Below are 22,080 nucleotides of genomic sequence, written 5' to 3' on the forward strand. Positions count from 1 at the left end.
CAGTTTCGCGTGTTTAAAACAAAGTTGCTCGACTGGTCCATTGTCTCAGCATCTGGGTTTTAGTGTTTTAGTGTGTGTTAAAACAATAGATATGGACGCACACAGGTGCACCCGAAAAAAATGTTAAGTTCGTTCACCATTTCACCCAATTTTCGATGGCTTTTTGGAGTGTTTTGATTTGTTTGCCGTTCCGTTTCGATTATTTCGGTTTTGTTTTGTTCTGCAGCTTACACTTGCGGTCTAAAATATATGTAGAAAAGTGGGCAGTATGCTGTAATTGTTGCGCTTCGTTGACCTCAAGGTCGCACTCTCTTTTACTTTTTATTTACTATTATTTAGATTTTGTTTAAAATTCAAAGACACACTATTAATAAAGTGGCGCCATCTAGGTTGCAAGTTTTAAATCATTGACGACCTCTGGTGGAAAAGATCATGCAATTGCTTTAAAACTGTGCTTTTCAAATGATTAAATATCAACTGAATTAATTCTGTCTATCTTGCTCAAAATATATTTTATGCCAATTAAATCAACTTTTTTCGAAATAAATATGGCTGCTTTCGTTTAATTGTTAAAATAAACGTTTAAAATGATCATAAAAAACATTAAACATGAAACTAAGTGGCGACACCTAGGCTTCCAACTATTAAACTACATACGTTCAGCCAACGGCCGCTAAAATCATTTGGCGTATTGGTGGACTGCGTAAAATAATATGTAAGTTACAGTAGATGGATCATTTATATGGGGTTTTCGGAATAAAAAAAATCTAATTCAGATCTAAAAACTGGGCATAAAAGTGTAATTTAAATTTGTAAAAGTTAGATATAGGACTGATACAATAGAACTTATAAAATTTATAATGTTCTTAATTTTTCTGTAATCTTTAGAATATATCTGTGTGTACTAAATATATTGTCTTTGCTCGTTTTGTTGCTTTTGTTTTTTTTTTCTGTGCCTCTTCCCAAGACATAAATAATTTATTAGTTTTTGGCATTTGTTTGGTTTCCCCGCGTCCCATTTACTTCAATCGTGTTTGTTGCTTCCCCTTGTGTTTTTTGGTATTTTGTTGATTTTTGTTATTTTTTTTGGGGTTGTTGGGCTTGCAACATGCATCGATTTGTGGGGGCTGATAAGATATGGGAAGCTATAGCATTGGAGGCAAGACTCCGCTCTAGCAAGCCCTCTCTAGTCTAGTTTAGTTATGTGTATACATATTTCTGTATGTACACACATAAGTAGAATCTCTGCATTCTGGAACCGCAACTACAACTCAACTACGACTCACTGCACCCATGGCATGTGTCAGTTAGGTGCTTGCATTTCATTTGTCAGTGGAAATAAATGCTCGTTCAAGTGGGTCATCCATGCGGCATACCTGTTCGTACCCCACCCGCTTTCATTTCAATTAACTAGCTGTTATCTCACCTGCAAGTAGATAAAAATGGAAAAGAAAATTAGTTTTAGATTACCGACACTATTTTTTATGGGTTATTTTTGGGGTAGGCACTAAATTGGAACAGCAATATGTGTAAGTAACTAGGTTACATGTTCCTCTATCGATAACAATTCTTATAAATGCCTTAGAAATAAAACTCACGTATGGTTGAAAAAATCTTAAACTAAGTAGGACTAGTATTAATTTTCAAATAGCATATCTTAAAGCTTTATTTCTTATAAATATATATACATATGTGCCCTTCGTTTATACATTACTAAAAAGCTAATCAAAACAACCATTCGATTTCATAAATGTGCCATTAAATTAAAAAGAAAAACTTTAATTATTCTTTATTGAGCATTTGTGAGACCTTTATGTTAAATGCAAATTAGTCATGGCTCCCTCCTTATTTTTTTTGTTCACCTCCCACACATACAGTGTGCATTCTATAAGGTCAACACTCTTATATATTGCATTTTCCATAGTTCTATTGAATATTATAGTTATATATATAGTTATTATAAATATTTGTGTTTTATAGTTACATAACCTTTATGCTTCCAAATGATTTTTAGTGATATATGATCCTAATGATATGATCTAAAAATAAATATATTAGTGCTGGAGCTGGGAATATATTTATATTTTATTGCACTAGCACTATTTATTAGTATTTATTAGTAAGTTCACCGTATTGGTAGCGTACTGTTTATTTTCCTCTCTATTTTCCCCTGCTTTTTTGTTTTAGCCTGTTGCTCCGGACACGTCTCATTTCATTTGACACTCTCTGAATCTTTTGGACCATTTGTGCGGCTTCCTTTCTGTTTCTCCGCCGCTCCACCACCGCCCACCGCCCACCACCTCACCCCACCACCCACCGCTAAGTGGATTTACTGTCGCTGCGTGCGCTTTATTAGCCACCGTGCACCAGTTGGTCGACGGATGACGATGTCTCGTGCTTGCGTTACATTTTCATGCAACAAGCAACAATAACAACAAGAAAACATAGGAAAAGCCGGGGAAAAATGTGGCGGGGCGTAGGAGGAGGGTTGGAAAATCGGGGGGGCGGGGCGGTTGAAGAGGAAAATGTTTTTCTAATGTCAAAGACACGATCAATTACAAGCGGCTTAAAGTCGGCGGCTCGTGACTAGCTGCTGTTGTTGTTGCGGTTGTGTGGTTACTGTAGTACAGTAATAACAATTATTAAACATTTTTAGAAATGGTATAGTTTTGGGGTTTATTTTATTAAGGCAAATAAATTAAATTTATTATTATTTCCTTTCTCTACATTTACAATGTACAAAATAAATTTATATGTTATACTGAAAAAAAAAAAAATAGTTTTTCCATTTTAATTTGGGAAAGTCATTTTTAGTTTTACTATTTTTATTATGGGTCAAAATAAAAAAAAAAGTTATTTATAGTTTTACTATTTTTATTAGGGGTCAAAATGAAAAAAAAAAATGCGTTCGATCTAAAAGTAGTAACTAGCACATTATTATGTTTAATAATAATATTATGTTTTTCTGTTCTAAATTCTAATAATATACTAAATTGTCCAACTTTTTTCGGTATTTTAAATGCCCAACTAATGAAATTTACGTTTTAAATGAATCCAAAAAATACTAACAGAAGAGTAAAATGTTTCAATTAAACAGGTTCCACTGTACGTGGCCGTTTGTTGTCGTGTGTTGGGGGTGGGGCCTCCATATGGATGGGATTACCAGGGGAACGGGCTGGAGGGAAATCTTTGGGGAGCCGCACTCAAGTCGCACTTTGATTTGACACGCAGTGAGCGAGGGAAACGTGAGAGGAATTGCATCGTCAAAGGCAGGGAAGCATTGGGAATGGGAATGGGTATTGGAGAATGGGTAGGACCAAAACTAAACCAAAACCAAACCAAACCGAACCGAACCCAAGAACCAAGCCAAGCCAAACCCCTGACATATTTGAGCGAATGCCTCTGACGTTTATTTATGCATCTGCTTGCTCTGAATTTTAAAATGTGCGACAGGCAGAGGATCCTGGATTGTGGATATATTTTCGGTAGGAGAAACTATTTACCTAATGGGAATACGTCCATGGGGAATGTGCCAAGCTAATTCTGGGAAATGCGACAGAAATTAAGCGATAGACAAGACACGTAAACTGAATACTAATCGTTGCTAGGTATTTTTACATTCTAGATGGTTACTTGTTTAACGATTATAAGCTTTACTTTATATACTATACCATCTAAGCTACCATCTTAATCATTTGATAAGCTTAAAGACCTACTTTTTATAAAATCTAGCTGATGAGTAATTATTACCCAACTAATCCCATTAGCAACGTGATCCAGTGATTCATCATTATTTGTCCCATTTAGAGCACTTATCTTGTGTTTTCCTCCATTTTTTTAGCCAAGTCATTTAGCGCCAACAAAACAAATCGAAGTAAAAACAAAAACCTGACCCAGAGAGGCTAGGAAAAAAGTATCTAGAAAAACACAAGGCGCTCCCAATTGTAATTGTCTAAGCGGCTTGGCTTGGGTCACTTCTTCCTCTTTAGTTAAAAAAAAAACTAAAAAAAAAAATTAAAACTAAAACAAGACAACAATAAACCAATCGGATATTGCGCAAGCTCAAATTGTTGTTTTCGTTTTGGCCTGCGTCTTTTTTTTTGTATCTTTTTTGGTTATATTTAATGTGTGTGAATTTCCGCAATGCCATCAACATGTTGAAAGGGGCGACGAAAGTGGGAGGGGAGTCCGGGGGTCAGAGTTCATTACAAAAGCTTGTTCAATCGCGGTTATGCAAAAGCCAAGCCAGAAGAAAGAGATAGTCACTTTGAGTGAAAGTGAGACAGCAACAGGTGATGGAAGAAGAAAAGGCCAAGACAGCGACACTAAACAGAAATGGAAAAAAAGAAACGAAGGAAACGCATTTATTTCAAGGCAAACCAGCTGAAGATAAAAACTGAGAGATGTAGCTGCAACTTCACTCAATCAGTCAATCAATCATCCAATCAATCAAGTGAAAAAGGTAAAGTAATCCCATCAACTGGGTCCCCTCCCAAAACCACAAAGGAAAACCCGAACAATAAAGCGGTGAGAAAAGTGTACAGTGCGGACCATAAAAAACTCAAGCTTTGAAGATAAAAATAATTATCGTTATGATTTATCGATATAACCGAAAATACAGCACTAAATTGCATTTATAGTAGATTTTAATAATCTATATTATAGGTGTTTAATAACATACTCAACTATTTGTTTAGCTTGGCAACCTTTCTTCAACTCTAAGAAATCTTTTGAAAAATAAAATTATCATTTAAATTAAACCCTTTATTCAAATTTACGAGTGTTTACTGTATTTGGTAACTGGATGCCGCTTTGGGGATTTCTTTTCAGACTGTTCTTATTATCTTTATTCCTCTGCTGGGCAAACAAAAGCAAAGATTGAGAGGAGAAATGTAAGATGAAGAAAGGCTTCTTGTTATTCTTATTCACCTCATCGCCGGGGTATCCAAAAACAATATAATTTATTGTTTGCGGAATTGAAAAAAGAGACGACACACCGCACACGCACAAAGAAAAGACTTAAGCGAGATTTACATTTATGTGTGTCGCATGACACATAACGAAGGGTACAGTGAAAAACAGTGATAAGTTATTGTGAAATTAGCAAGATAAACAAATGTGTTTATTGGCATACGGAAATTCCAATTTTTGTAGTTATACGTTTTTCTTCCAAGAGCTTTAAAAAGCTGTTAAAATGTATTATTATTAATGTAACGATGGTATTACGGTGTATCCTTAAAAAAGATATACATATATAGTAAAATATATTTAGTTCATATTTTAATAATTTTAAGAACGTAACAACATAACAAATACATTCATCTAACTATCGTCATATCCCTTATAGACAATTAAATTAATAATTTCCTCCCTAAACCTTGCTATAAAAGTGGATTCTCTATCAGTAATTCTTAAGACCCCACTGTACCACCGTAGAAAGCGTTAAATGAAAGCTTCCTTTTTAAGTCACAGAACAAACACAGCCACCAAACAAAGGGATCGCAATTTCATGCTAAATGCCACTTAAATATGTACTTCAAATAGAACTACAACAAAGCCCCTTTCTATTATACCCATACTATATCTATATATATATAGATAGATATTCGCCGCCACACCCTCTTTTTATCTCTACCTTCAAGAGAGACCTGCATTGTAATGGATGTGGATGAGAGAACTCCGTCCCAGGTCAAACGATTCCCAATTCCAGGAATTTCCCCTAACGACAGTCCACACAACATTAAAACGAAATTAGAAAAATTTATGGGCTTGGTTCCTGTGCTGTGGAATCATAAACATAAAAATGTCACTTTATTTGCGAGCTAAACATTTTTCGTCTAGAATTCCGGCTACGTAAGACTCTTAAAGGAATTTGATCAGCCAAAAAACAAAAAACCCTGAACCAAAACAGGCCTGTGCAAAAGTTCATGTGATTTCATAAGCTGGCTTGTGTGCAGCCAACAAAAATGAACAAAAATTTCAACACAAATAACAATTATCATAAAGAAACACAGTCAAAAAATAAAGTCCACAAAAACTATGAAAACAAAATATGCACAAAGGCAACCACAATGTGATGACAAATATTTTTTTATGCTTTTTTTTGGGGTTTAAAAAAAAGGTTTCTATATAGAAATTAATTTTACTTTTTTCTGGTATGCTTGATTTTTTTTTATTGTTCATGGAAGTGAAATTAAATGTCCAAAAATGCTTAGAAATTATGAGGGGCGTGGAGAGGGAGCGTTTGTCTCTGCATTCCCCGAAAATAAATGGAAAGTATTTGGGTGACTTTGGGCCATAAATAAAACCAAAGGAAAGCTAGAAATTTGAAAAAAAAAATGTGACTGTTTTTGTTAGATAATAAAAAGCTGAGAAGCCAAACTTTGTTTTGAATTGGGTTAAATGGTTTACTTTGCACAGGCAACTATTCTTTAAAAATATAAAGAAAAAATATGTTTGTTTATACACAAATATTAATGTTTATTTTATAAACACGTGTATTATTTGTATTACGGCCAAGCCAAAGAAGAATTTTTTATTATTTTTGCTTACTTGCTCTCCGATTTAAATTCAAGGCGTGCAAAATAGTTGTGTTGTTGCCTTTTGTTGTTGCTAAGCAATTTCAAGGCCAGGCCAAAGTTGTTGTTACTTTTATTGTTGTGGCATGTGGGTGCATTATACACACACCCCAGTGCCCACACACACAAATGTATATATGCGATAGCCTGCTCAATTGGAACGACTTTTTCTCTTCGTCCGCCATTTGCCGCCAGCGTCGAGTTTGTCGCCTCAGTCTTTCGTATTGCGCGAACGCAGAATGAGAAAATGAGAGAGCCAAAAGCGCGGCAGGCATGCAAAAAATAAAGAGCGGCGACGCAGAGAGCATCGCCCCCGCTCAAAGTACAGTGGAACCTCTAAATGTTTAACCAGAAAATATCGAATATATATTTGCTATATTATTATGGATATATCCAGATATATTTATTATATTATTATGGAGATATTATGGAGATATTATGGAGATATCAAGTTATATTTATTATATTATTATGGAAGTATCCAGATATATTTTTTATTAAATGTAGAATGTATTCTTCGAAGTATATTTTTATGTCTAGTAAAAGACCCACTAAATATTAAAAATTCATTAAATTTTTTTTTTTAAATGACCACTTTATTGCTGGTATTAAATAAATCGTTTTGTTCTGCATCTTAATGAGTTAAAATTACTTCAAATCTATAAAATGCTTTTTTCAAAGTATAGTTTATAAATATTAAAAACTCATTAAATATATTTTTAAGTGGGAACGTTTTACACTTTAATTGAATTACGACTTAATTTCTGGTATTAAATAAATTGGGTTTTCCTGCACCTTTTAGATGTCAAATTTCTTCAATATCTAAGATATCAGCATATTTTTATTAAATAGTTTTTTCAAAGTATAGTTTATAAATATTAGAAACTCATTAAATATATTTTATAAGTAGAAACGTTTTACACTCTAATTAAATCACAGTTTTAGTTCTGGTTTTAAATAAATTGTTTTTTTTTTGCATCTTTAAGAGGTCAAATTTCTATGATATCTTAGATATCGGCTATTTTCATCATCAAAGTGCTTTTTTAATTTCTAGAAAATTCATCTTGGCTAACATTGACTGTCTTTAATTAATCAAACAAGCTGGGAAGGCAAGTGCGCAATTTGGCCTGGGCGTGTCCCAATTGCGGGGGCTTTTAGAGGGTCTTATAGGTCTTATAGAGGGGCTCTAACCATCGGCGTTACCTTTTGCGCTTCAGCTCGCCTTGCTTCCTATTTTTCGTTTTCATTCAAGCGCTTGCACGTGCAGCGCCTACGAAAAGCGGTCACAATGTAAAAAAATACAATTTAAAAATAAAATAAAACCCAAGAGAAGCCAAAGCCAAGACTAGACTATCTTTACAGCCTTTTGCGATGGCCTTCATCGGCTGAATTCTTCGGCACTACTTCTTATTTATCTCTCTCTTTTGCTCGCCTTTGGATGAATCATTTGTAAAAATTTCACGTCGTTGGCTTTTTTATTTTCAGAGGAAACACCTGGATAAATACAAATAGAAAGAGAGAAAAAACGATAGCTAGTTTTTATTTAGGGGGAAATATACCAATACAACGTGTGTGACTCAGTCAAATGTTCATTTCGGGCTGCCGGCTGACACATGTTTACATAAATACATTTATAAAAACATTTATTAATTAGAGCCGCACAAAAGCTGATCGAAATTAATGGCTCCGCTTATTTGATTTCCCAAAGTATCGGCTTTCATTGCCCGCCAAAGTTGAACTGACCTAGCCCAAAATGAGCGCAACCCAAGCTTATTGCCTTTTTTTGAACTCAATAACCGTTGGCTGCCAATTCACTCGACATTCCAGCCAGTCAGACGTTTTTCTTCGTTTTTTGTTTTGCATCATCGAGAAGAAAAATGCTGTTTTTTGTCGATTTCTACTGCTTGGTTTATTTTTGTCTTTATCACCGAAACGTGAGCGACGTTCTGCTTTGAGTCTTACGTTTTTGGTTATTACACAAATTGAAAATGAAATAAAAACGTTAAGAAAATAAACACAGGAGCTGGCAATGCGAGTAGGAGAATGCCCTTCAAAGGGAGTAAAATCACTCATATATTTAATATAATAATATTGTGGAATATTAAAAAAAATAACAGCTATGTCATAACCATTCTTATAAGTGTTTGTAATGGTTTTCTATGGTTTTAAAATTTATAAAAACAAAAATATATACATTTTTATAAAGTATTTTAATGTAATATTACTAAGAATATTAACAGAATGTTGCCAAATATTAAATATTTTATAATGCAGAACATATAGGTATGAATAACCAAAACCTAAGTACTGTTTATAAAATATTTTCATGTAATGTTACTAAGAATATCAACAGAATATTGCCAAATATGAAATATTTTATAATGCGGAACCTATAGGTATGTATAACCAAAACCAAAGAACTGTTTATAAAATATTTTCATGTAATATTACTAAGAATATCAACAGAATGTGGCCAAATATTAAATATTTTATAATGCAGAACATATAGGTATGAATAACCAAAACCAAAGAACTGTTTATAAAATATTTTCATGTAATATTACTGAGAATATCAACAGAATCTTGCCAAATATTGAATATTTTGTAATGGGGAACCTATAGGTATGTATAACCAGAACCAAAGAACTGTTTATAAAATATTTCCATGTAATATTACTAAGAATATCAACAGAATGTTGCCAAATATTAAATATTTTATAATGCAGAACCTATAGATACAACCCAGAACCAAAGTACTGCTTATCTCATCCATGGTTAATGAGTAATTGATAATTGCAACACAGTTTGTCTCTGGTTTGGGCTACCCGGCAATTCTGTTGGCTGGGAATTCAGCGGTTTGAAATCAAATGGAATGGAAGAACCGGGGAATGAAGTGCAAGATTGACCAACCAAACAACCGTTTTCGAGCTCGTATGAGTGGGTACTTTATGGCCGATGAATGGTGACGCCGCGACTGCCGATGACTGGCGATGGGTACCATACGCTCTCGGGTATGGGTAGTTGACCCAACTCAACCCTTTTGGCAAACACTCGCCAAAAAAAAAAAAAATAAAAAAAATGTATAATGTATACACGCATATATGCTACATTCCGATACGTGCCTATATCAGGCATGTGCGATCGCCATCGGTTGAACGCTTTTGGGGGTACGGTATATGGTATATGGTATACAACATGCTATATTTACACGATAAAAAAATTATATAAAAAATCGGAATAGATTGGTTTACAAATTGTGACAAAAGGTACTCAATTTAAATTTCTCGGCAATTGAGTTCACAAAAAATTCTAGCAATCCTAAAACACAAAACTGAAAAAGGATCTAGTAATGAATACCTCATTTTATAGCTAAATAAGACTTTAATTTACATTTAAACGTTGAATGCTGTGATAATTATAAATCTTATGGAAGAATAAATTATTAATTTATTAACCAGTATATTTAATCTTTCTTTAAGTTTTCGACAGATTTTAAATATATGTAGTTGGTATTTTTTTTGTTTTTTTAATTTTTATCAGTGTTTGAGAGACCGTGTTTATTTCGCGCTTACTCATTACCCGAAAACGTCACGTTGCTGCACAGAGAATGCTTTTGTGCAACGAAAAAAAAAATTGAGACCGGGAAGCGGGCGGCGGTGGGCGGAAAATGCCACGCCCACTCGAGCTCCACTGACCAGCAGATCGGTGCATTGTTAAGCGCTGTCGGTTTATTTGTATTCCTCGTGTTGCCACTTTTGTTTGATGACAAAACAAAACCAAACTAGTTCGAACAAAGCCCAATTAAAAAATGATATAAATAAACAAATCATTAAATGTGCCGTGTTTTTTAGACCGGACTTTATTGAAAAGCACGGAACAGGAACCACTTAATAATAATATGGGAATTCAAGAAGATTTATCAATGGGATAAAATAGACAAAATTAATTGAAATGTAAATGCATAATTAATTAAAGGGTAATTTCAATACATATGTGTAATACAGTCATTTGGGTATTTATATGGTATTTATAGGTATTTTAGTATTTATTTATTTATTTAGTATTTATAGGTATTTTATACCAAAAATTGTTATAGAGAATCTCAGAATTTAGATGGAATTCAACGCTAAGAGATTTCTGTGGCATCCCTTATAATATTCTGTACATATTTAAATACCATTTTTTAAATCTAAATTAAAAAAATATTTTTTTCTTTAATTACAAAACTTTAGTTCAAAACCTAATCTTGAACTTGAACTATTTGGCAACTATTATGCACTTGACCCCAGGGTTCCTCTTCAATGGAGCTTGTCGACACACACGCACTGCCACCTTCCAATTTTTTGTCTTTTATGATCTTTTGAGCCACCTTGGCGACCTAACCAAGCATGAATATGACGTAGAGTGGTGCTCCCCACCTTGAACTCTCATTACTTCTCATTAATTCGAATGATATAATAATAATAATAAATAAGGTAAAGTCAGAGTGGGGTTGGTGGGTTGGTCAGAGGTCGATGCTTTTCGGTAGGTGTGTTGTTTCGATGTTTCCGCTGCCATAAGCATGTCCAATAACAATATTAACCAATTAATTTTACCTTTAGCATGTTGGTTTTGCTGTTAAAGGCGTCGCTGCAACCCAAACAGCAGCTGCTACTCCCTCTTCCATTAATGGGTATTAACCCCCGGATCCTGAAATGCATCCCAAAGTGTATATAAAAACGGAAGCAACACCAAACCAAACCCACCTAGAGCACACGAACCACCGCAAAAAACAGTGAACCACCTTTATAAAAAAACAAACAAGAAAAGGGGGCGGCACGCGTAAGGCGTGGCCGGAGGTCAGGGGTCAGGGGCGGTGGGTGCGCACACACGTGCGTGACTAAAAATAGATACTCAATTAGTGTGGCAATAAAATGTTTTGTAATTCTACACGATACAGAAACGAAACGAAAATGCACTTTAGATTGAACCCCAGAAAGTAGATGTGAAAATTTTGGGTTACACAGAAAAAAGTGTATAGAACTAGAAATAATATTGACTTTGTTCAATATCAATCAATCAAAAAGTAATAGTTTCCGGCGAAGATGGGTCCACCCTAATGACCTATAGACTTTATGAAAAGGGAAACGGGGAGATTTTCATAGAAAATGCAGCTCAAGGCAGCTATTTTCCAAAGACAACAACAATCGTGCAATCGTGCCAGGCATGCAAATGCAATTCAAAAATGTCGATTTATACCCCTCATTCTCCCTCGTAAACCCATACTCCATTCATAACCCCTTTTCCTAAAAAACACAATATCGAAACCAAATTTGAGTTTTCCTGTCCATAAGGGGAAAACAATTTAGCAAGGTATGAGAAGTAAACAAACGAGAGAAATAGTGGGGGGAAATTAGAGGGGATAAAGAACAATACCTCAATAAATCGATAATCAAAAGGTGCAATAAATTTCAAATCAATGAGTTCTGGTGACTAATAAAAGCACTGAGGCAAATACTATATAACTTAATGGATAATAGGTTTCTTTAAGAACTAAACTAAACTAAAACGTGATTAAAAGGGCACATTTCCAGACTACCCTTGGATAGTTTTAAGTTTCCTTTTCCATCGTTAAAATTCAAAGAAACCCTCGGCAACCGAACCTTTTTCAGCGAGTTCTTTTCTGGGAAAACCAACTGGCAATTGGAATAGTAATTCCATATCCGATCGATCGCTGCAGTTTGTAGAATAATATAATTAATCGAAGAACCCGTGGGCGAGCAATGTCTGCGATATCGGCGAGTGTGGGTGTCACTTGAAATTATTTCCAATTTCAATTACACACAAATAGAGCTAGAAATAAAATACTATATATATTGTGAGTGGAGAAACGATAATTCAATTGAATTTCTCGCTCCTAATTTGGTAGCGTGGCCAAGTGAATCAGCCCACAATGCACTGCAATAATAATATCTATGGCCTGGCTATATAGCAAAATGACGCAGTCAACTGCTATTTTGTTGTAGTCCGTTGTTTTTGCCATCTATATAAGAAGGTATATACACAAAATGGAGAAATATATACAGACGTGTAATCAGGTTGTTGTCATGCCAACCGACAAAACAGAAACTATTATAGCTGCAGTCACAACCCCCAAGAGTCGAGTTTTTCTGAGTTTGAGTCTGAGTTTGGGTTTGGGTACGGGCCTACATACTATACTACATATATATATATATGATACGTAGTACAGTGCTACCTGACGCCCGAGGAAAGGCGGTGAGGCAGGGGGCGTGGCAGGGGCAGGGGTTCGGGCTCTAGTATAGTCAGGCATTTCATTATATTGCTTTGACTTTTTTACGATAAAGAATTTTGATTGGAGTTGTTTGTTTTGCAGCGTTTAACTTGTGTTACTCCAAGCAACTTGTAAATCAAGTCCTTTGGGCTTTAAGTAATATATTTTCAATCGTTTGAATGGGTACATTTCTTGAGAACTCTTTCTTACATTTATATTTGTTTGTTCCATGTACTGATATATATTTCATATTATAAAACTCTATCTCTTTCTTTAAATTTTTACCATAATATTCTTAGTTTCCCATGAGGCAAGTGGGAAATACAGATGCCAGGGGAGATTATCTACAAATGGGTGGGGTGGGGTGTACGTGTGCGTGTGGTAGGTCCACCTTAAATGGTTTTTTTTCTTGTTTTTTCTGTTAGGTCAGCCTGCTGGAAGGCCTCTCACATTGGCTCATAATTGGCTTGCATTTTCCCATTTTTCCCTTCAACCAACAGCTGCAAATATGTTTTATCTATGTTGTTCAAGGGAATAAACTAAAAGATCGCGGGTGGAAAAGGTACATTTTTTACCACCATTTTTCACAATTTAATAATAATTACTTGGTTAAAAATAATCAATTTGTATAAAAATATTATTTAAAAATACTACCCAAGTCTGTTTACTTTTATCCAAACACATTTCTAGTCATTTCCCGACCTCAGCTCCATAATTACAGCCGACATTTCACCGACAGCCAAATGCCAGCGAAATTCTTACGGCATTCCATTGGCCATAAAAACAAACTGCTCAAGGTGTTTGCCGCTTGGATTTATCGATTATTTGCCATTGTCAAAGCTTGGCCCCAAACATAAGCCCCATAAATAAATAACCCCCTTCTTCCGCTTTTCCACAATCCCCTTGAAAGACCACTCATAGTGTTGCTGCCATGTTTTCATCGTAATTATTGGCATAAACCAATTAGAGCACACTTAAAATACGCTAAAAATTAGTAGCGTGAGTAGAAAAATCAAAAAATTTAAACGCAAAGAATGTGCAAGCGAGAGGGCAGCACAAGGCAAGAGCGAGAGAGATGCAGAGAAGAGAGCTGCTGGCTGGATATATCTTTTTATGACTAAATAATTTACAAATTGTTGAAAACTGGTTTCGCAGTCCAAGTTTTGCTGCTGCCGTTGTTGCCACTTAATGCCAAGAATTCAGCAACAGCGACAAGAAAAATGCTCAATGAATTTTTTTGTTCAACCTGGGTTTATGTGCTGTTTTTCTCCGTATTATTATTTTTCTCCATATCTCTGGTTTCCCAGGCGAACAAAATAAACAAATGGGTAAAGAGTTGAGCTTCTGCCCCTCGCTATATTTGATAACACGTAACGCCCACTAAAGTCGAGCTCGAACAAAGGAATCCAGAACGCATATCACATTGCCTTCAACCCAAAGCCGAGCGTTAAACTATTTTTTATGCGAATAATGTAGGCTGCGAGTCAATTTGCAATTCGGACCGAGTCTATAGCTTATGGCTGGATCCTAAAAAGCCAGTTTCAAGTTCATTAACTAGCACTGCAAAGCCTGTAAACAAACAAATCATTCGCATTTATAGACCTGCAGGTTAAGCTTGAAAATCTTTAAAGGTACGCAGGAACTTATAGACATTTGTTCTATACGTATCGAATTAAAAATGTTGACCTTGATTTGAAATAAAAAAATAAATGTAATAAAATATACCGATAGTTTCCTTAAATAGAAAAATTTGAAATTCATATATCATTATTAATGCTATACCCAAGAGTAGTTTGAATATGATCAAAAACAACGAAAAATATATAAACTTTATTAAAGGGTCAGAAATGGCTCCTTACTGAGAATATAATGCCCTCTGCAAGGGTATACAAATCTCAATTATCTCTATGCAAACTTATAAGAGCTTAAATGATCGAAGTTCCTAAAAAATGTATATTCAACAATATATTCTATAATATTTTTTTTACAAAGTTATCTATTCCTCCTTTAAATGAATCCCTATACCAAATTTCAGACCAATTCCTTAAAAATTCCCCAAGTTACAATGGGACACTACACTGAAAACCCCAATTATCTCACAATTGGAGCAGTGTGTGCCAAAAAAATTCAATGTTATATATCTTAAATTGCAATAGGTCAGTTGGTAATACTCTATTTCTCTACTTCTTCTTCATATTCTCGTTCTCCCTATTCCACTTCACACCTCACACACATTTGAGCTTGCACATGTTGGTAGCCAAAAGATAATGAAACGAAAAGCGAATAACAAAACAAAGCACTAGAAACAAAAAACGTTGATCGCACAGCTGCAAAAAAGTACGGGGATTCGGAATAGCAGAAGTAAATAAAAGATACAATAGTATCTCATGTGGCCGAAGAATTTGAAGTGCAGCTAGCTGCAAGTCATTCGATTTCGTTGATCTTGCAAAAAAACAATATGAATATACAGTTGACGGGAAAGTAATAAAGGTTTACTGTTGGATATCATAATTTCAATTTTTACATCTGCTTTATAAATAGAATACGATCTTTTTTAATGTTATATTGTATGGTTAGTTTATGTGTTTCCTTTGGCTTAATATTTGGTATAGAAAGTAGTTAGGATCAAACTAATCATAAAATAGACAAAGTATTTCAGTTTGATTTAGGTTTAGTAGAAAAAAGATTTATTAGTAGCGTTATAAGCATTTGTGGGATTATTTTAACATAATTTTTTCCCTCAATTGCATTTGCATCGGGAAGCATTAAAGTGCATAATTAGCAAGTTGGATTTACTAGGGGGTTTTTGGTCTGGAATCGGGCGGCGCACGTGATCGCGAAATGGAAAGCGTCTTATCTGTTGGTAGTACCCACTCTGCCCCCCTGAACTGTTTGTTTCCCCTTTTCTTTTTTTGTTTTTTGCACTTAATTGCAGCTGACACAGTTTCGTCTTTTGGCCAGACAATGAAAGCAAACGAAAATTCACACACGTTGCAACAGATCGGGCAGCACACAGGTTCCCCATTGCCATTTCGAGACCCCGATCCCCGCGAAATGCCAAAGCCACACCGGAAATCCACGGGAGAAGCCTTCGGTTTCGGACTATTTATGGTTTGGGAAAACGCCTAATTAGTGCAACATTTTCTCTAAGCTGCATTAAACAAATTATGTCGTTTACGCTGGGTTATCTCCTCTAACTTTAGGTTTGGGCCCTATGCATATGGTTAGGTTATTAAAATGATGGTGCCTTTATTTTAAGCTTCAAGGGTAAATGATCTATAATGTACCCAGTGTTATAATAAACCTCTTAAACCCAGCAGTTCCTGTAAGAATCTTTCACACGCTCTTGTATAAATTCTCCCTATACAAATTCTTATAGGAAGTTCCCATTTCCCAGGGCGCTTCCCATCTAAATAATGACTTAATCGTTTCGGCAAGCAAAGGAAAACACAACTCATTATCATTATTAAAAAAAAAAACAACGAAATTGATTTCGAATCAGAATTTTCCCTGGAAAATTCTGGTACAATCGGGCGAGCCCTCCCCTTGAACTTTTGATTAATTATAGAGGACCCCAACGAATTTCAGATGTTATTTCTGATTAATTAAGGGGTCCCCTCGTTCTCTCGCCCTGTAAAGTGCATTTCTCGACCCTTTTTCCCTTCGACTTTTGGGGTTACCTGTTGACTCGCCCCGAAGATTGAAATCGGGTTCAAACGAGTTCAAAAAGAAATAAAAATGTTCTTTTGATTCTCGGCTGACTTTTATTATAATTCGAGTCTTCTGTTCCCCGTTTCAGTTCTCCTCTTTCTTCTTCGATTTGTTGGTTGTTGTTATCATCTTGCCCTGTGTTCTTTTTTTACTCTGTCACTCACATTTTTCGGTTTGTTTTTATGGCTTCGTCGGGGCTTATCATTATTCAAATATTTTACCTAGGCTCCGTTTCTTTTCGCTCTGATCTTCGGTATACGACGCATGTTTGTGTATGTATGTATATACTATATAACCCCTCGATAAGCGCCATTGAAGAACCTTTTCTTGTACGGTTTAATTCCAGTTTTTTGGGTTCTTTTCTCCTGTAATTACATCACTTTCAAGTGCTGCGTTTCCGCTCTTGAGAAAACTGTTTACGGAACTGCGGGAGAAATGACGGAGTGAGTTTTTTGGGAACCACTCGAGAAATGCAGCCGAAAAATACAATAACCGATGGAAGAATGATGAGCAGATAATACCTTTATAGCAATTATTTTTTTATGAAAATATTTTAAAATCAGTTGAAACAATAAGTAAGCCTGCTTGCCTAACCTTAATAACACAATTACAAAATAATACCCTCTCTAGTTTGTTTATGTCTAACAAAATATACGTTTATAACACTTCATTAACGACACTTTCCTTTTTAATTACATATTTGCACTAGTAAATCAAATTATATAAACATTCCAGCTCGCTGTCTTGGGGAGTGTGTAATAATTACAAGTATTCATATCTTAAACAACAGAAAACAAGTGAAATATTTATACAATCTTGACAAAAATAAATAGTTTTGGGTTTATTGGCCTAAATATTATCATTTTGTCAGCAGTTTTCTGAGGTGGGTAAGTGAATGACATATAAAAATGTACAATAAAAAAAGGAGAAGTCAGTTTTAAAATTCTACATAAAAAATGTATGTTCATTTAATTGTAGCTCTTTTTAATTCTTTACTTACAATAAATATATAGCTGCTATCAATATATTGTGTAAAAAAAATCAGTGATAATGTTGAAAATACTGCTACCAGATAATCTATATAATAGTAAACGGGCCTATAATGTTTTCTATGAGCTACTTTAAAAGCGGGTCCTTAATTGATCGTCTTGATATGCAAAATCCATAATAAATGGAGTGTGCTCTAAGGATGATATGTAAATGCTCTATTAATATAATAAAGATATATTGTTTTTCCGAACCCTTTTACTGTTGAATGAATTGTTACATATGTACTTAACGATGGTATACCTGATATTATACCTGATATTAAAACGATATTTTGTGAGCCCTAGCATTGTCAAATGGTATATTTATAGATAGAACTATATGGGATTTATATTTTTTTGGAGGTATGGTTATCTATGAGCTACCTTAAAAGCAGGTCCCCAATTGATCGTCTTGATATACAAAATCAAAACTGAAATTAGGCAGTAAGTGGATTGTGCTCTCGGTGATGTGTAAATGATCTATTAATTTTAATAAAGATATATTATTATTTTTTGGGAACCCTAGTACTCTTGAATGAATTGTTACATTCTTATCGATAATATATCTGATATTATACCTAATGTTAAAAATATATTTTGTGAGCCCTAACATTGTCAAATGGTATATCTAAAGATAGAACTGAATGGAAATAACTTAATTTAAAAAATATATATTATTAGTACAATATACCCTAGTACTGTTGCTTGAAATGGTATCATACCTGATCGATGGTATTATACCTGATACTAAAAGATATTTTATGAGCCCTTACATTGTCAAATGATATATTTATAGATAGAACTACATGGGATTTATCATTTTTTGGAGGTATTGGAAATGTAGATATCCCTAAATATAGTTATAATGATGGTATTATTTCAGATTAGACCCTGATATATGTGGTATATCATTTTTTGGAGGTATTGGAAATGTAGATATCCCTAAATATAGTTATAATGACAGTATTATTTCAGATTAGACCCTGATATATGTGGTATATCATTTTTTGCAGGTATTGGAAATGTAGATATCCCTAAATATAGTTATAATGATAGTATTATAGTAGATATAGACCCTTACCTTGCCGGCCGCCTTGATGTAGCGTCGCGTGGCCTCCTTGACGAGATCGCTGACGAGGAGTTCGCCGGAACCGCAGGGAACCAGAATGCGAACGTCGCCGAAGCACACGGTGACCTTCATTTCGTACTTTTCGTATCAACAATAACTATTATCGCTGTCGATTTTCGACAATATGTATTAACTTTGTTGTTGGCTGCAATGCACTTTCTATTTTGCACACACATATGCACTTGATTAAATTGGGCGATCGTCTTTACACATGTGTATTTTTATTTTTTCTTCGTATTTTTCGGAATTTTTCCTATTACTATTTTGTTTCCAGCTACTCTTTTCCAACGCTTTGCGACCGCATCATCATCATCATCGTCGTTTTCCAGCTATCGCCATCCTTGTTGCTCCTTCGCTGTGTTGTTGTTGGTCGTTAGGCAGCTGCAACAAAAGTTGGTCTAGGGCGGCATGGGTGCGAGCGAGATGGCCGCGTGCCTGGAAAAAGGATCGGGATCGTTTTCCAGTATGTACTTGTGTGGTTTTTTCTTCCGCGCGTTCTCCTCTCTCTCTCTCTCTCGCTTTGCCTCTCTCCAACTTCAACTCTCTTTCGCTATTTACTTAGCATATTTTACCGTATCGCCTTGTTGTTATTGTTTGCTTTTTGTGTTGGTGTGATTCATACACGCGCGCATCGAAAAAAAAACGAGTTACAACAGCAGCAATAACAACAACGGGCCAAGATCGTCTATTTACTTCCTTTCAACGTTTTTCGCCCTCGTCCTCTCACTTGGCGTTTGTTTTGGTCAAATTACTATATACTATGCATTATGTATTGGCATACATTTGAATTTACGGTTCGATCATTTTTTTACTCTCTTTCAACGTTGCTTTGTCGTGTTTTTCGTTTTCGGTTATCTCCTTTTTCGCCCGCTGGCGTCGCTTCTTCGTTTTTAGCCACTTTAAACTGTGTATTTTATTTCGATCGCAGGTCGACCGCCACTCTTATTAACGAACTATTTGAACTCAAAAAAATGCAAAAAATCCACGAGCGCGCCTTGATGCGATGCGCTTCCAGATTTTCCAACGAACCGTTCGTTGGCGGATCGAAATTTCAATTACCTACCCGAGCGGTGTGACCAAGAGCATTTGCGGGGTATTTTTTAGGGTTTTATTCGAACAACATACGCAGCCAGCACAACGTAAGCAACCGTAAGCAACAACGTAAGTGTCAGTAAAAAAAGCGAGATAGAAGATTTCTGTAACAGAGGGGGAGGAACATCGATGTCATCGATATTTTCAAAGCATCGGTAACATCAATGTTGACTTATCATCCCTGTTCCCGGCGGGTGATAAGTATTTTATCCATTTAATATTTTCTTAAAAATGTATATATTATTGATACGATGTTTTTATAATAGCCGCGTCAGTAGGTTTTTGTATATACTAAAATAATACCAAAAACACACGAACGGCCACACTAACATGTTGATGTCTTCGCTAAGATACCCGTTTGTGACAGCGTGGATACACACCTTTTTTTATTATCGGCGCGTTAACGGCTGTTATCGGTTATGATACAAAATCACTTTTTTATGACGATGTGAAATATCAACAATTTTAATTAACATTACTTTGGAATTAACTGCACAAAGGTAAGTCTTAATTTTCAAATTCGGTTCAGATTTTCATGACTCTGGTCCCAAGGGATCCAAAGCTGTGCGCCCAAAATATTTTAAATTAAAACTCATTATGAAATTGGTCGTTTTCTATTTTATTAAGCGATCACCAGTCGAATCAGGGTCTTGCGGGTCGATCTGTTCGAATTTGACCATCGAGAATGAAAAATAATGAAAAAAACACCTCCCTCTGGATCAACAACTACTGAGAAGCGTCCAAGTCTAAAACGAGGGCGAGAAGTTCACGCGGAGCTTCCAAAACATAAATTTCATTCGACCTATTTTCTTTAGGTGCTCAGCGCTCTCCTCGTCAATATAGGTCAGAAGAACCCGGTTCTCCACTTCGATGTAGACGACATTCAAGTCGTATTCCGCACTTTCAGGGTCTAAAACGGTTTCTTTCGCAATACACCATTTATCCGTTTTCAGTCCTTCGTTCTGGTTCTGTATTACCTTAAAATACCGACACAGGGGTGCTTTGACCACCATGGGCATTACAAAGGACACGGTCTTCATTTCAATGTGACGAATGACAGAGGGGACTGTTTGTGAGGAAGACATGGTGTGCGATTCCTCGAGGACGCGATTGTTGGTCTCTTCATCTCCTCCTAAGATCACCACACTGCTGGCAAGTGAGTCCTGAGTGATGCATTGGCTGAATTTGATTGAGGATACATCATCAGTCCTCCGGGAGTGCCTGCGGATAAAGGCCAGGGTGCAGGCCACGCTTGCATCCGTTCCTGGACCCAAAACTTCTTCGTATTTCTTGGCCACCGGGACCACCTTGGCTATAGGTTTGCGAGGGATGTCCTTCGAACAAACCGACTTTGTTGGTTTTAAGGAAGATGGCTCCTCCGTTAAAGGGGAATCGCGAATGATGTCCTTAGAGCAGCAAGGAGAATCACTCCTTGCAATGTCACTGCCTGGTTTCCTTGAGCTTTGGATGATGTCCTTAGAACAACAAGGAGAATCACTCATTGGAATGTCACTGCCTGGTTTCCTTGAGCTTTGGATGATGTCCTTAGAACAGCAAGGAGAATCACTCCTTGCAATGTCACTGCCTGGTTTCCTTGAGCTTTGGATGATGTCCTTAGAGCAGCAAGGAGAATCATTAATTGGATTGTCAGTGCCTGAATTCTTTGAGCTTTGGATGATATCCTTAGAACAGCAAGGAGAATCACTATTTGAAATGTCACTGACTGATTTCCTTGAGATAGAAGAAGTGGGCTCCTCCGTCAGTGGGTTTTCGACTAGGTTGTGGATGATGTCCTTCGAGCAACATGGAGGCGACTCACTCCTTTGAATGTCATCAACAGACCTCGTTGATCGATCGAAAGAAAGCTGCGTCGGTATAGATTCTTTCGAATCCTTCGGGTTGGAAGTATCCATTGGGAAGTTTAAATGAAAAATTTGGGACCGAAAAAATATTCGTGTAAAAAATGTTATCGAAATAAAAATAACACAATTTTTCTGTACAATTTTTTTACTTAAACACACACAAAAATATAATAGTACTAGTCTGTACGAATGTTGGTGTTAGAATGAGCCTGAAAAATTCTCAGCCTAGGCAAATAGGGAAACGTTGAAGTCACAGCATACTTTTCACAACACTTTTGAAAATTAACGACACTTGGGAACTGAATTAGATTTCGGGTAATACGTATTTTTTCTCATTTTTGGCATCCCTTCATCATAAGCAGCAATCTCAATTAAAACAAAAACGCTGTTCATCAGGGAACGCAAATAT

The 22,080-nt window shown here is 35.7% G+C and overlaps 2 protein-coding genes across 3 annotated transcripts in view; both read right to left on the minus strand.

Annotated features, from left to right (window-relative positions):
• baz (par-3 family cell polarity regulator) overlaps nucleotides 1–19,775 on the minus strand; it is a 40,758-nt gene extending 20,983 nt beyond the window's left edge. Inside the window, exon 1 of one of the 2 annotated variants that reach the window (XM_017076219.4) lies at nucleotides 18,670–19,775. In XM_017076219.4, coding sequence (XP_016931708.2) covers nucleotides 18,670–18,789 — 120 coding nt within the window. In that variant the 5' untranslated portion in view covers nucleotides 18,790–19,775. The remainder of the gene's footprint in view (nucleotides 1–18,669) is intronic. The other variant, XM_017076217.4, reaches the window with a different exon arrangement.
• A 780-nt stretch (nucleotides 19,776–20,555) lies between these two features.
• LOC139353357 (uncharacterized) lies at nucleotides 20,556–21,311 on the minus strand. The gene has a single exon (XM_070997296.1). The coding sequence runs from the start codon at nucleotides 21,309–21,311 to the stop codon at nucleotides 20,556–20,558; it is 756 nt and encodes a 251-aa protein (XP_070853397.1).
• Between the last annotated feature and the right edge of the window lie 769 nt (nucleotides 21,312–22,080).

This window comes from Drosophila suzukii, chromosome X, assembly GCF_043229965.1.
Source record: "Drosophila suzukii chromosome X, CBGP_Dsuzu_IsoJpt1.0, whole genome shotgun sequence".
NCBI lineage: Eukaryota > Metazoa > Arthropoda > Insecta > Diptera > Drosophilidae > Drosophila > Drosophila suzukii.

Excerpts from the sequence above, each read along its gene's own strand:
- LOC139353357 (XM_070997296.1), bottom strand. The coding sequence starts at position 21,311 with ATGAGTGATTCTCCTTGTTGTTCTAAGGACATCATCCAAAGCTCAAGG.